Source organism: Musca autumnalis, unplaced genomic scaffold, assembly GCF_047663935.1.
Source record: "Musca autumnalis isolate F117 unplaced genomic scaffold, ASM4766393v1 scaffold_5, whole genome shotgun sequence".
Taxonomy (NCBI): Eukaryota; Metazoa; Arthropoda; class Insecta; order Diptera; family Muscidae; genus Musca; species Musca autumnalis.
In genome coordinates this window covers 197,134,412-197,149,671 of record NW_027412088.1, presented here as the reverse complement: position 1 = coordinate 197,149,671, position 15,260 = coordinate 197,134,412, and the positions used below count along the sequence as shown (strand labels likewise).

General features: G+C 37.6%; 2 protein-coding genes across 2 annotated transcripts in view; both read left to right on the top strand.

Moving 5' to 3' along the window:
• The first annotated feature begins 4,320 nt into the window (after positions 1-4,320).
• The window catches only part of mip120 (Myb-interacting protein 120), a 12,405-nt gene continuing 1,465 nt past the window's right edge, over positions 4,321-15,260 (top strand). Inside the window, exons 1-2 of the mRNA XM_073955073.1 lie at positions 4,321-4,753; positions 11,532-14,202. Of these exons, the coding sequence (XP_073811174.1) occupies positions 4,750-4,753; positions 11,532-14,202 (2,675 nt within the window). The 5' untranslated portion in view covers positions 4,321-4,749. The remainder of the gene's footprint in view (positions 4,754-11,531; positions 14,203-15,260) is intronic.
• Positions 4,872-7,341, top strand: mEFTu1 (mitochondrial translation elongation factor Tu 1). Its single transcript, XM_073955074.1, has 2 exons — positions 4,872-5,546; positions 5,605-7,341. The coding sequence occupies exon 2, from the start codon at positions 5,638-5,640 to the stop codon at positions 7,111-7,113; it is 1,476 nt and encodes a 491-aa protein (XP_073811175.1). The 5' UTR covers positions 4,872-5,546; positions 5,605-5,637; the 3' UTR covers positions 7,114-7,341.

Genomic DNA, 15,260 nt, shown 5'->3' with positions numbered 1-15,260 from the left:
CCCAAGGGGCCATCTACTCTACAGTAGACGATCCAAGGGGCCATCTACTCTACAGTGGACGACCCAAGGGGCCATCTACTCTACAGTGGACGACCCAAGGGGCCATCTACTCTACAGTGGACGACCCAAGGGGCCATCTACTCTACAGTGGACGACCCAAGGGGCCATCTACTCTACAGTAGACAACCCAGGGGGCCATCTACTCTCCAGTAGACGACCCAAGGGACCATCTACTCTACAGTAGACTCAATAGGCACCAAATTGCTGGCATGTGTAACTGCAGGGTTACTTGCGAAGTTATCGAACATGCCTAAAGGCCTGCGTACATTAGCTGCCTTGCCTGCTTACTTCTGATAAAAGAATAAAAAAGAAAAGGGCAACCCAGTTCGAAATTTGCTCGGTCTTCTTTATTCTTTTATTTTTATTATGTCAAAAATGAAACAGGAAAGCAAGGCAACCAGGCAAAGCAGCTTATGTACCCAGGCCTTTAAGGAGGCCGAGCAAATTTCGAACTGGGTTGCCCTTTTCTTGTTTATTCTTTTATCAGAAGCAAGCAAGGCAACCAGCCGAGGCAGCTTATGTACGTTGGCCTTAAAAGCGTAGTTTTTTTCTGAACTTATAGCACAGTTACACTTCAGCTTTTTGCCGGGCCACTTCATGAGTATTTACAGTTGAACCTCGATTATCCGTTAATCGATTATCCGGGAACCTCCATTATCCGTGATAGAAAAAAATGTTGGACTTTTTCAATTTCTTCTATTTTTCGTTATAAACTTCATTGCCCGGGAGTAAAAAACACACTTCCCAATTAATCTTATTATGCAAACAGAAGGTAAACAAACGAAAGCTGGAAATTCTCCCGTATTACACAATTTGTGTATTTATGGTATCACAAAAACCATGGGCAAAGTCCATTCAGATGAATCTTATGATGATGATGTTATGTATCCTTCTAAAATTTGGTGGAGTACGGTAACGAATTTAATAAAAATTGCAGATTTTCATATTATTGTACAATATTATGCCATTGTTACTTAAAAAATATGTTCAAAAACTGCGTAAAAGCATTGCCTCCATTATCCGGGAAAATCGATTATCCGTAACGCCTCCGGTCCCGACCATCACGGATAATCGAGGTCCGACTGTATTTGCTTATAGCACGGTTACACTACAGCTTTTTGCCGGGTTAACCCACTTCATGAGGATTTATTTGCTGAATCTGCTCAAATCTGACCAGATTTGCCATACAAAACTTAAATTCTCTCCTGCCTGGGTTTATTTTAAATCCGGCACAAATCCACCAAAAATACAGTGTTGTATTCGGTAATGGTGCAAAAAATCCAACTCTACTCAAAAAGTACCAAAAGTTGCAACTGTTTTTGCAACAGAGTTTGTCGTGTTTTACACGTTTACGATTGGTCGCATGAGATTTTATGGAGTTAATAAATCTAAAGTTATTTGGAAATCATAAAATTATTTATTTTTTTCATTGGACACTTTTTTAACAAAAAGTACGATTGATACCATGATACAAAAATGTATCCCTGTGTGTAAAATATACCAATATGAACAAAGAGGGGACGCATGGCAGAATAATCATTGTATCATGGAGGGGACGATATCTCATACGAGAAATTGTAAAAGTGTAACACACGACTTTATTAGCTATTTTGTATGTATACGTAAACAAACATCAGCTGACAGCTTATATCCTCGAAGAGCTAAGTGTAACCAGCAAAGATTAACCCAATGGACCTATTAAACCCAGTGGGTTAACCTTCAATAGTGTAACCGGGGTATTAATCTGGTCAAATGTGACCAGATTTGCCATACAAAAATTAAATCCTCTTCGGCACAAATCCACCAAAAATGCAGTGTTGTATTCGATGTATGTGCAAAAAATGCAACTATGTTCAAAAAGTACGCAACTGTTTTTACAACAGAGTTTCTCGTGTTTTGTACGATTGGTCGTGTAAGATATTATGGCTTTTATAAATCTAAAGTTATTTGAAAATCATAAAATTATTTATTTTTTATATTAGGCCATGTTTATATTATAGCTTTTTGCTGGGTTAACCTTCTTTATGAGGATTTATTTGACGTATACGCAAAGGAATTGACATTTGAAACCCAGTGGGTTTGCTTAATCCGGTTATATATAAACGTACTATTAGACACTTTTTTAACAAAAAGTACCATGATACAAGAATGTACCTGCGTGTAAAATATACGAATATGAGAAAAGAGAGGACAATATCCCATACGAGAAATCGTACAAGTGTAAAACACGACTTTATTACATTTTCGGTAATGGCTATATTCATGATACAATAATACTATGTTTACATTTACGAAATCCACTCGATTTCAACTGTCAATTCCTTTGTGTATACGTCAAATGAAAACTCATCTGAAATCGAGTGGATTTCATTTGACGTTTGAGCAATGGAATTGACAGTTGAAATCTAGTGGATTTCGTAAATGTAAACATAGTATAAGAAAGGTAGATGCATCGGCGAATTGCTACAACAAAGAAACTTTTTTTGTAATGTAAACTGTCAAAAATTTCGCCAAATTGTCTCTTGTTGTCTCTTTTTATCGCTTGTGTTTGTCTATAAAGTGTAAACATGTTATCTCTTACTTACCGAATCATATGGTTTTTTGGTTTGATTTTTCATGGCGAATTCCTAGTTTTTTTGACATTTTAGATTCGATCAGCTGGGCTGAGGCATCTACCTTTCTAATTGTACCATGGCTATATTACACCATATTCTTTTTCACATGTATGTCATCAGCTGGTCTGTATATTATGGTCTGTTCCTTTACTTTTGAAAGTGGTAAAACCGGCAAAAGTACCAAAAGTTGTAAACTGCTCCCATATGAATTGTATGGTGTCTGTCACGGGATCCATTAAACCCAGTGGGTTAACCTTCAATAGTGTAACCGGGGTATTATATCGGGAAGTAAGGATTTGTCAGATACATACAGTCAAAGTATAAAATCTACATACACCCTATAAATCTCGAGTTTTAAGGGTAAGGGAACATTTTTATGAAAATCCATGTATCATGGCCGAACTACCAGGTAGTGGTATCACACCAGCTGATCGAATATGAAAAGTCAAATCCCTTTCTCTTATGTTACACGCTAAAACTTTCATACGAAACTTTCCCATTATTTTGGCGTTCATAGATCGAGTTCCATACAAAAGTAATTTTATGAAATTACTGTAATGGGAAACTCGACCTAAGAACGCCAAAATAATGGGAAAGTTTCGTATGAAAGTTTTAGCGTATAACATAAGAGTTTATAAAAAATTATTTGTGTTGTAATTTCCTTAACAACATAAAGAAAGTTTTGACATAACATATTCAAAATTTTACGATGTCACTACCTGGGTAATTGTGCCATGCCATGTACATAGTTTTATTTAATATCCCTAATAATTAAAATTAAATACAACAAAAGTCTACTGCATAATATAACATAATAGCTCTGTTCCTTTACGTGCAAGAATCTTCAAGTTTTACAACTTTTTACTCGAAAAGCGTTCCTTTACTTCAGACACCATACAATTCATATGGAAGCGGATTACAACTTTTGCTACTTTTGCCGGTTTTACCACTTTCAAAAGTAAAGGAACAGACCAAATGGCGCAGCTATCGTCATTTATTTTTGTATGGTAAATGACGAAAAATGTTGCCTGTTTTAGCAAATAAATTACGAAACAGCCCTAAACCCTGTTTGTTTGGGCTAATGTAAGAAGTGAGAGGTGAAGTCTGTCTCAGAACATACTCGATTAATTAATTGTATAAATGCAGAACTTTCAAACCGTGCAGTCCTGAAACTGTACCACGTATGGTTGATAATTGTTCTTGGAGATTTCTCATACGACTCTATCATATAATTTATTATTCCAAATGATTAGGGAAATAGTTTTTATTAAGCCATATTTCATATTTCATTTAAATCATTGAAATTATTAATTTGTTTGTACCGCAAAAAAGTTGCCACTACTACTCTCACTCTTTTTCCACTTCTTCTTCATATTTGTCGTACAACAAATTGAGTTTTGTGAACAAGTGGCAACACATTCTTCGTGAAATGACAATCTATTTGGGATATTTTACCTAATTAATGCAACCTTTCGCCACTCTTATTATTAAATACATTTATTTTTATTTCTTTTTAATTTATTTATTTTTAATAACTTTGACATCACATTTTATATATATTTAATTTCACAATCCACTTTTCGTTTTATATTTATACACAGTGCTGCCAACACTGCCACTCTAATCTCTAATACCCGAAAAATACAACCCTGTGTTTTTTTCTCGCCAACATACGAATGTCATCGCAAAACACATTCATAAAATTTCCTTTTATACACGATAAAAATACAAGCAAATTACAAAAATATTCATATATAATTTTGAAAATTTATTTAAATTTCATTGGTTTAAAATGCAAATAAATAATTGCAAGTGATAAAGTGTTGCAGAGTTAAGTGAAAAGTGTACATATGCCAGTTTGGTAGGCAAGAAAAACGCGCTAATTTCCTTGCCAAGATTTCAATGGTGGGGACAGCTAGTTGAACAAAATCAAAATCACGTAGTATATTCCAGTGTTTTGTATGAGAAATTTTTGTGTTGGACTGCATTTTAACGAAAGAAAATTGCCAAATTTAGAAAATAGAGGTGTGAAATTAATGCCTATTTCTATCCTCTAAAGGATATCACCAGTAATATGGGTAAGTTTTGTTAATTAAATGTGTAATTCTGTAGAAAAGATTTTGTCTTTGCATTTCAAATTGAATTTTCAATTGATGGTTGGTTGTGCGTAATTGTTGTTGCTGTTGCCTGTACCAGCCATGACCAGACTCGAATGGGGCGAACGATGATGGTGTTGTGTTTACTTATTATTAATGGAATCAGATAGAAGTAAAAACAAATGAATTTATTGTGTTAATTGCAGTTTTCTAAGAATAATATTTATAGTTTTTCTTTTTCTTCCAACAATGTGCTATTATTGTTTCAAAGATCAAAATCGTGGCAAATTGTAATTGTCACTCTACTGCCAACGGCCGTAGCGTTCGTTTTGTTAACGGGATTCTCTTGAAACGTCGAGAAAACGTTAAAGCTGTTAAGGGAAAAGGCTTTTTTGATAGGGATAAACAATAAAAGTTTGTTTTTGCTATTAAAATCATTATAAAATGCAAGATTTTGAAGAAAATCCTTTTTTGTTTTCATCATATTGTTGCCTCCAATTTTTTTCTTTGATGAGTTACAAAGTGTTACCAGCTGTTGTTTATGTCTGTTTTCGAGGATGCCATATCGCAAAATTTCCCTTTTTCTTTGATTTGTTGTGTAATTTGAAACGGTGTGGCAATATTTGCCCCATCATATGTTGGGATATTTTGTGGTTCTTCTTTTGACATTTCATATTGGCACATTTTGAGGGTTAGTTTTACGCAATTGATTTCATTGCAATTGAGAAAAAAGACCTGCATTTTTTCCTGGAAAACTCTTGTAATTAGATAAAAGGTAGGGGTAATTGGTTAAATTTGAAGCCATTTTTACTGATTCTGTAATTATGTTGCAGTTTTAATTGGAATTTCTCAAAAATTCGCTCAACATGTCTGCCTTGTGTGCTGCCCGTCAAGTTACTCAAGTTACCGGTGTGACCTCTTCGGTTTTGGGAAGATGCTCGGCCGTAAGACGTTGCCTTAGCACAGCACGTTTGGTACGTGCTGCTAAGGGTTCCCCTTCCGCCCTTATGCAGTTGAACAAGCATTTAAGTCCCATGGTATCGTATTCTGCTGGATTCCAACAATTTGTACGTGATTATGCTTCTGAGAAAAAGGTGTTCGAACGCACCAAGCCTCATTGCAATGTCGGTACCATTGGCCATGTAGATCACGGCAAAACAACTTTAACTGCTGCCATTACCAAAGTTTTGGCTGACAAACAATTGGCCGAAAGCAAGAAGTACAATGAAATCGATAATGCTCCCGAAGAAAAGGCTCGTGGTATCACCATCAATGTAGCCCATGTGGAATACCAAACTGAAAACCGCCATTATGGCCACACCGATTGTCCCGGTCATGCTGATTACATTAAGAACATGATTACCGGTACTGCCCAGATGGATGGCGCCATTTTGGTTGTGGCTGCCACTGATGGTGCTATGCCCCAAACAAGAGAACATTTGTTGTTGGCCAAGCAGATTGGTATTAACCATATTGTGGTCTTTATCAACAAGGTGGATGCTGCTGATCAAGAAATGGTTGATTTGGTAGAAATGGAAATCCGTGAATTGCTTAGTGAAATGGGTTATGATGGTGACAACATTCCCGTGGTTAAGGGTTCCGCCTTGTGCGCCTTGGAAGACAAGAGCCCCGAAATTGGCAAGGAAGCCATTTTGAAACTTCTCAACGAAGTAGACAACTTCATTCCCACACCAGTACGTGAATTGGACAAACCATTCCTTTTGCCTGTTGAAAATGTCTACTCCATTCCTGGACGTGGTACTGTTGTAACTGGTCGCTTGGAACGTGGTATTGTAAAGAAGGGTTTCGAATGCGAATTTGTTGGCTACAACAAGGTGATCAAATCCACAGTTACCGGTATTGAAATGTTCCATCAAATTTTGGATGAAGCCCAAGCTGGTGATCAATTGGGTGCCTTGGTTAGAGGTGTGAAGCGTGATGAAATCAAACGCGGTATGGTTATGTGCAAACCCGGCAGTGTTAAGGCCTTGGATCAATTGGAGGCACAAGTTTATATTCTCGCCAAGGAGGAAGGTGGTCGTTCCAAACCCTTCATGTCTTTCATTCAATTGCAAATGTTCTCACGCACCTGGGATTGTGCTGTCCAAGTACAGATTCCCGACAAAGAAATGGTTATGCCTGGTGAAGATACCAAATTGATTTTGCGTTTAATACGTCCCATGGTCTTGGAACAGGGTCAACGTTTCACATTGCGTGATGGTAACTTGACCTTGGGTACAGGTGTTGTAACTAAAATTTTGCCTGGCTTGAGTGAAACTGAACGTCTTTCCCTGACAGAGGGCAAGAAGGCCCGCGAGAAGAAAATGGCCGATAAAAAGTAAAGCTTACCTCCCTCTTCTTTGCTAGTTTGTAATGATAATCTATGATAAGTTTCTTATTATTTTACTGTATTCTTCTGATTTTTCTTAAAGAAAAAAAAGATTGTGTCCCAACTATTGTAATTGGCGAATTGTTGAATTGTTAAAGAAAAAACATTGAGATAATCGAAATAAAGAGCATCTTCTGTTGAGTTTTTGAAAAACTTTAACGGAGAAATGTGTAAAATTTTACTCCCATAGTTGTGTGTGTGGATAATTGAGAGTTGATGAAATAAAAACAAAAAAGAAAACTCAAAGCGTTTTGCGATTTTAATTGTGGACTCGTGTAAAGATTGACAGCTCCACAAACGTCTTTTTATGTTTTTCTTCTGGAATAAATGTAGAGCCGTTCGAAACAATATACAATTTTCCTGAGGGTAGTCTGCATTTCCCGCAGTATAGGGGGTCGTCTACCTACAATTTGAGCGACGTGTTTTAACAAAGTTCCTACATCAAGGTCTTGTTGGGTTGATCTCAACAGCAGCCTTTCTTTTAGAAAGGGTATATAGAAGCACCTTTTCCTTCAGAAAGGGTCTATAGAAGCACCCTTTCAGCCCAATTATGAACGGCATCTCACCGTGAGTTTTCTCTTTCTCGCCTCCTCCCCTATTATAAACATCATATCGCCGTGAGTGCTGTTATGTTCTCACTCTTCCCTTATTATAAACAACAAGAGGGTAAGCAAAACTCACGTTCGTGAAAAAATTAGCTATTACAAATGTAAAAAAAGTGAGAAAAAGAGGCAAATTTGTGCTGAAATTTCTCACTACCGAAATCAAAGTGAGTTGAACAAAAAAATTTAAGTGTGGTCATTTATTTAAAAAAATACGAATATTTTGTATCTGTAATGATAATTAATTGTATTTTAGGTTGAAAGCAACAAAAAATAATTAGAAATTTTTTATGTTTTGAGGTTATTGTTGACCTTTGGACGCTTTTTTCTTTGGTTTTAATTTTGGCTTGAGGTCAACTTAAGAATTAAAATTTTTTTGTTTTTATTCTTATAAAAAGAAAGAAATATCATTGTTATTATAAATTTCTACCATATTGTTTATAGTTGCATAAAACAAATGTTCTTGTTTTTGAAAGCCAATCCCTGAGGATGACCATCAAAGATGGTTGAAATATTGGAAATGGAATAGATTCTACCTTATTGTGATAAGAGTTTCTTTATATTTTTAATCGCAATATGTTTTCGACAAAAACAAATATTAGGACATTTACCGCTAACATTTTTTCAGAGTTCTTTACGAATTCGGTCTGAATCTCTGAATTCTTTCAGAATTTGGTACAAAATTGGGTCTAACTTCAGTTCCAAGAATGGGATGTAACTATCCACTGAAGTTAAATGACTAGGTTTGGCATCGCACCTTTAAAAGACGAAGAGTGCTATGCATGGTGCTATCAACATTTGCCCTATAAGAATTTAGACGACTGCAATATCCCGAGTATAGTTGAGCAAAAACTACTCTGGTTTGTGGTGGACTTTATTCACACTATATTTGTTTACATTAGAAACTGCGACTATGTGAAAGCTATACAAACCTACTTGAAATGCTTGTTGAGCAAGGGGTTCTCTCCTGTATCGTTGGGCTTTCCTCTCTAGAAAGTGAAGATCATTCTTGATGGACCTAGTGTGTCGGGCCAACCTACTAGATGGTGATTGGGATGGCTCTCACGGTAACGCCCAAGCAAGTACTGTAACTAAAGCGTTCCCCGTTTTCAGGTATGGACAGATCAAAAAGGTGCATACTGTATAAAGCGGTTCACAAATATACAAGGACCCAATCTGGAGCAACCCATGTCTGCGATTGTTGTTCCTAGAGAGAGTAATGTACACGATTTGGAACTTTTGGGGTCGCAGTCTTGGAGAAAATGGGTGCTGGTGCTAAAAAGATGACATGTCCAATCACTTGCCCTCAAGCTTGAATAGAATCAAATATTTTGATGGAATATAAGTCCAGACCGTTGCCCCAAAAAGATCCAAACCATTTTGAGATCTTAATCACGTCATCGTCGATAACCCAGTGGAATGGTATCTACAGCAATTTCCTGGAATAGTATTTTAAGTACCGGTTGTTATATGCCATGAACAAAAAAAATTGGAATTAATTACAATTGAAATTTATTGAAATTGTATTTAAAATTCATTAAATTGGTTTAAGTGTTGAAGAAAGCATTAGGAATTATACTTAGCATTCATAGAATTGGTTCTTATACTGGAGAAAATATCGGATGTTTCACGAATTGTATTTACAATTCTTGGAATTGGCTAAATGCTGAACCTCATTTGAACCAATCATTGATCTCCTGTGATGTCCTAACATCGCTGGTACAGCTTCCACTCCATTTCCTTGGTATTCCTCAGAACTTGCCATTTCTGTTATCACCCAAAATGCAACATTAAACATTTACTTATTGTAGCCATTTAATGACGTTTTTAAACGACATTTGTTCACTTTTTTACGATTTTCCAATAAATTTCACGAATTCTTCAGTGTAAATAAACAATTTTGACATATCTGTCAAAACAAAAGAACAGCTGTTACAGATGTTGCCATGTTGTTTCAATGTTGTATTTTCTTTTACCAATATTCATGTTCTTTTACAGTGGATTTTTAATAACCGACATTTTTCTTGCTAGAAATGTTTATTAATTTGAAAATTTATTTACTTTTTATGCAAAAAATAAGAATTTAATAATCCCAAAGTTATTTGTGCAAAAAATGACGGTATGGTAACACAAATTATTATTTCAAGGGTTCACAAGTCGCGCCATTATTTTCCATTTTCCGACTTGTCAACCCTTGTTCACTTTTTGTGCTCCTCCCTGCCCAATCGTAATAGCTCGAGCAGGTGAAAGTGAACTGCAACTCACTTGTGAGTAGCTCCCTACGTGAAGATTCATAATCGCTATGTTTCTTTCAGAATGGCTCTATAGAAGCACCCTTTCTTTTAGAAAGGTTCTATAGAAGCAGCCTTTCTTTCAGAAAGGGTCTAAAGAAGCAACCGTTTTCTTTTAGAAAGGGTCTATAGAAGCACCCTTTCTTTCAGAATGGATCTATAGAAGCACCCTTTCTTTCAGAATGGGTCTATAGAAGCACCCTTTCTTTCAGAATGGGTCTATAAAAGCACCCTTTCTTTTAGAAAGGTTCTATAGGAGCAGCCTTTCTTTCAGAAAGGGTCTAAAGAAGCACTCTTTCTTTCAGAAATGGTCTATAGAAGCAGTCTTACTTTCAGAAAGATTCTATAGAAGCAGCCTTTCTTTCAGAAAGGGTCTAAAGAAGCACCCTTTCTTTCAGAAATGGTCTATAGAAGCAGCCTTTCTTTCAGAAATGGTCTATAGAAGCAGCCTTTCTTTCAGAAAGTTCTATAGAAGCAGAGTTTCTTTCAGAAAGGGTCTAAAGAAGCACCCTTTCTTTTAGAAAGGTTCTATAGGAGCAGCCTTTCTTTCAGAAAGGGTCTAAAGAAGCACTCTTTCTTTCAGAAATGGTCTATAGAAGCAGCCTTACTTTCAGAAAGATTCTATAGAAGCAGCCTTTCTTTCAGAAAGGGTCTAAAGAAGCACCCTTTCTTTCAGAAATGGTCTATAGAAGCAGCCTTTCTTTCAGAAATGGTCTATAGAAGCAGCCTTTCTTTCAGAAAGGTTCTATAGAAGCAGCCTTTCTTTCAGAAAGGGTCAATAGAAGCACCCTTTCTTTCAGAATGGGTCTATAGAAGCCACTTTCTTTTAGAAAGGTTCTATAGGAGCAGCCTTTCTTTCTGAAAGGGTCTAAAGAAGCACTCTTTCTTTCAGAAATGGTCTATAGAAGCGGCTTTTCTTTCAGAAAGGTTCTATAGAAGCAGCCTTTCTTTCAGAAAGGGTCTAAAGAAGCACCCTTTCTTTCAGAAATGGTCTATAGAAGCAGCCTTTCTTTCAGAAAGGGTCTATAGAAGCACTCTTTCTTTCAGAACTGGTCTATAGAAGCACCCCTTCTTTCAGAATGGGTCTACAGAAGCAGCCTTTCTTTCAGAAATGGTCTATAGAAGCAGCCTTTCTTGCAGAAAAGGTCTATAGAAGCACCCTTTCTTTCAGAAAGAGTCTATAGAAGCACCCTTTCTTTCAGAAAGAGTCTATAGAAGCACCATTTCTTTCAGAAATGGTCTACAGAATCACCCTTTCTTTCAGAAATGGTCTACAGAAGTACCCTTTCTTTCAGAAAGTAGGACAATTCGAAAAAAATGTATATGGCCCATTGGTAGGATTTAAAATGGATTTACTTTAACGGTTTTGGTTTATACGTCCACCAATCATCATCCAGAATACAATATGCAATGACAAATGGTATATTTCTTTTGTATGTTTTATGAATTCTAATTAATTTTTCTCCCCCTTCTTCCAGACAACCTTGAAGACTCCTCATCATTGCCGGAATTAAGTTTTGACGATTTACTTGATTCGTCGCCTACAAAGGAAAATGGCAAAGCAGCACTTATCGACGAAGATTCTATGGAATATGACAGTGGATTAACAAACCCAAAAGATGATAGCCTTAATACGCCTGGACCAAAGCAAAAACCTCGCATGGTACCCAGAAATATAACTAGCAGCTTTATAACCAGTAAAGCTGTGCCTATTCGAACAAATCTGGTAAAAACTGGTACTGCTGCTGCTGGTGGTTCCAATCAGATGACAAATTATGTGAAAAACCAAGGAAATGTTGGTGGTAGTAGTGTTTCGGGAGTAGGTAATACTTCATCACAATCATCTACAGCATCCGCCGCTCCCATACTTTTGAATACCAAAAATGTTTTCCCTAAAATGGCTACGCAAATTACAAATAATTCTATAAAATTAACACCCAAAACGGTGGCATCAGCATCAACGGCTGGTGGAGTAGTAACGGCATCAACATCTGGCACAACACCCTCGGTTCTGTCGGTTGCGGGCAAGACAGCTGTGCGTACCGCATCCGGTCAATTATTATATATACAAAAGACCAATACAGCCAACACAACAACAGCCACGGGGACTATGACTAAACCGGGAACTACCACCCACTCCGGCATGGTTAAAACCCAACAAAGTATTGGCACTACATCTGCCAGCGGCAATAAACCTGTGACGATACAAGTTTTGCGCAATGCGGATGGTACTTTTGTACCCATCAAGACGACAACGTCTTCTGTTGGACCCAAAGGGAATCACACTACGCTCACCTTATCACCTACCACCGCCGCCAATCTTGCTGGAAAGAAAATTATTGCCTCTTCTGGCGGCCAGGTGCTGATAAAAAGTAACAATCCTTCTGGAACATCAGGAAATCCAAATGTAAAAACAATGCTTGTCAAACAAACAACACCATCGGGAACATATGGCACAAATCCCAAAACAATTGTGGTACAAAATTCTGGAGTTGGTGCCGGTGGTGGTGCTAGCGATTCAAAGGGAAACACCAAAACATATGTGGTACAAGGTAACAATGGCAAACAGATATTGGTTACCAATCAAAATTTGGTAAAACTATCACCAAAGCCACCAACAACAATCACACCAGCATCCCAGTCAGCAACCGGTTCCACTACCACTACCACTACACCTGGTCAAATTCAGGCAATACAAATTGCCGGCAAACAAGGTATGCAATATGTAAGAGTTGTTCCTCCAGCAAAGACAGGAACTGCTACAACACAAGATAAACTAATGACAGTTACCTCCATGGCGGCAACAACATCTACCCAATCAATGGCAGCCAAATCTATTGTGGCCACCACATCTACATCGTCCACTGTAAAAACTGTTACCACCTCGGCACCAGTGAAAATTTTGAATAATTTACCACAAAAATTCACTGTGGTACAAAAAGGTGGTGGCACCAAAGTTGTGGTTACCCAGAAAAAGGATGCCAATGGTGTGGAATTTACACCCATTGCCACCAAAGTACAGAAAACTATTGTTTCAATGCCCTCAGTGAAACTGGAAAATGAAGACAATGGAAATCAAACAATAGTAAGGAAACACAAAATATCTGAAATAAATTCAGAACTAAAACGGATAACAGCTTCAGACTCGGAAGATAATGGACCACCAGATGTTAAGAAACCCGCCACCGGCAATAGTCGTGTGGTGGTAATATCAAACAATGCACCCACAATACTTAACAAACAGCAACAACAACAGCACCAGTCGCAGCAGATGTCAATGCGCAGTGTTGCAAATTCCTCCAGTGGTAACAGCATACAGGTGCAGGGCACCAGAACGGCAAATCCCAACACTAATCTAGCGACAATATCATCAGGATCCACACCGAGAACAAGAATTGCGGCAGGTGATAAAATGTACACCATCATCAAACCATCAGCGGCGGGGCAACAAAATTCCAACAAAATGTACAGTGTTTTAAAAGCAGGTCAAGTGTTAACCTCAACAACAACAACTCAAGGCACGTTTACCGCTCCGGCAGCTACACACAAACCTTTGCTTAATCAACAATCTTTGGCGTTGAAGCAGCAGCAACAACAACAACAACAAAAGATATTCCATTTAAAACAACTACAAAAACCCAAGCTGCCCCCTTCATCCTCCTCCAATTTAAACTCGTCATCAAATTTATCATCCACAAACTATGCTTCAATTCAAATTAAAGAAGAACCTTTAGAAATCTTTGACTGTCCCAACTCCTCCTCCACGGCCTTTACCACCACTAACGTTAACGAAATTAATTTGCATAATAAAGCCACAACATCATCTCTCTTAGCACCATCTACTGCATCATTAAATGTCCCATCTACATTATTGTCTGCAGCGGCTGCTTTACCTTCAATCACCGCCTCCTCCACCTCCTCGTCAGATCAAAAAGATGATCCGGAAAAATTAGATTTAGTTGGTGCTGTACGCCGCAAACATTGCAATTGCAGTAAATCCCAATGCCTCAAGTTGTATTGTGATTGTTTTGCCAATGGTGAATTTTGCCAAGATTGTACGTGCAAAGATTGCTGTAACAATCTACAGAATGAAGATGAACGTCAGCGAGCCATACGCAGTTGTTTGGAAAGGAATCCAAGTGCATTTAAGTGAGTATTGAAAATTTGTCTCCTTTTTCTTATTCTGTGGTTCTTTACTAGGGAGTTTTTGGTGTTCTATTCGAAAAGCATTTTGGACTTGTATAAGGGGCTCCCTTGGATTTCTATAAAAAGCCCCTACAATTTCTATAAGAAGTCCCTTGGACTATTATAAAAAGTCCCTTGGAATTCTATAAGAAAATCCCTTGGATTTCTATAAGAAGCCTCTTCGAATTCTATAAGAAGTCCCTTGGACTTCTATAAGATCCTTGGAATTCTATAATAAGTCCCATGAACTTCTATGAGATTTCCCTTGAACTTCTATAAGAAGTCCCTTGGGCATCTATAAGAAGACCTCTGGCCTTCTATAAGAAGTCTTCCCCCTGGCCTTCTATGAAAAGCCCTTTGGCCTTCTCTATGAAGCTCTCTGGCCACTTAAAGGAAACCCTTTTGAAGTCCTTTGATCTTCTATAAGAAGTCTTCTGACCTTCTATAAGAAGTCCTCTGACCTTCTATAAAAAGTCCTCTAGCCTTCTATAAGAAGTCCCATGACCTTCTATAAAAAGCCCTTTGGCCTTCTCTAGGAAGCTCTCTGGCCTCTTATAAAAAACCCTTTTGAAGTCCTTTGATCTTCTATAAGAAGTCTTCTGACCTTCTATAAGAAGTCGTCTGACCTTCTATAAAAAGTCCTCTAGCCTTCTATAAGAAGTCCTCCCTCTGGCCTTCTATAAAAAGCCCTTTGGCCTTCTCGTTAAGAAACCCTCTGGGATTCTATAAAAAGCCCTTTGGCATTCTATATGAAGCCTTTTGGTATTCTATAAGAAGAAACCCTTTTGAAGTCCTTTGATCTTCTATAAGAATTCCTCTGGCCTTCTATAAGAAGCCTTTTTGCTTTCTATAAGAGCCCTTTGGCCTTCTATATAAACCTCTCTGGTCTTCTATAAGAGCAACTTTGTCCTGCTATGAGCAGACTCAGACTCTAGCTTTCTTTAAGAAAGCCTCTGACCTTCTTCAAGTAGGCCTTACGCCTAGTTTAAGAAAAGTTCTGGTCTTCTATAAGAAGCCCGTTG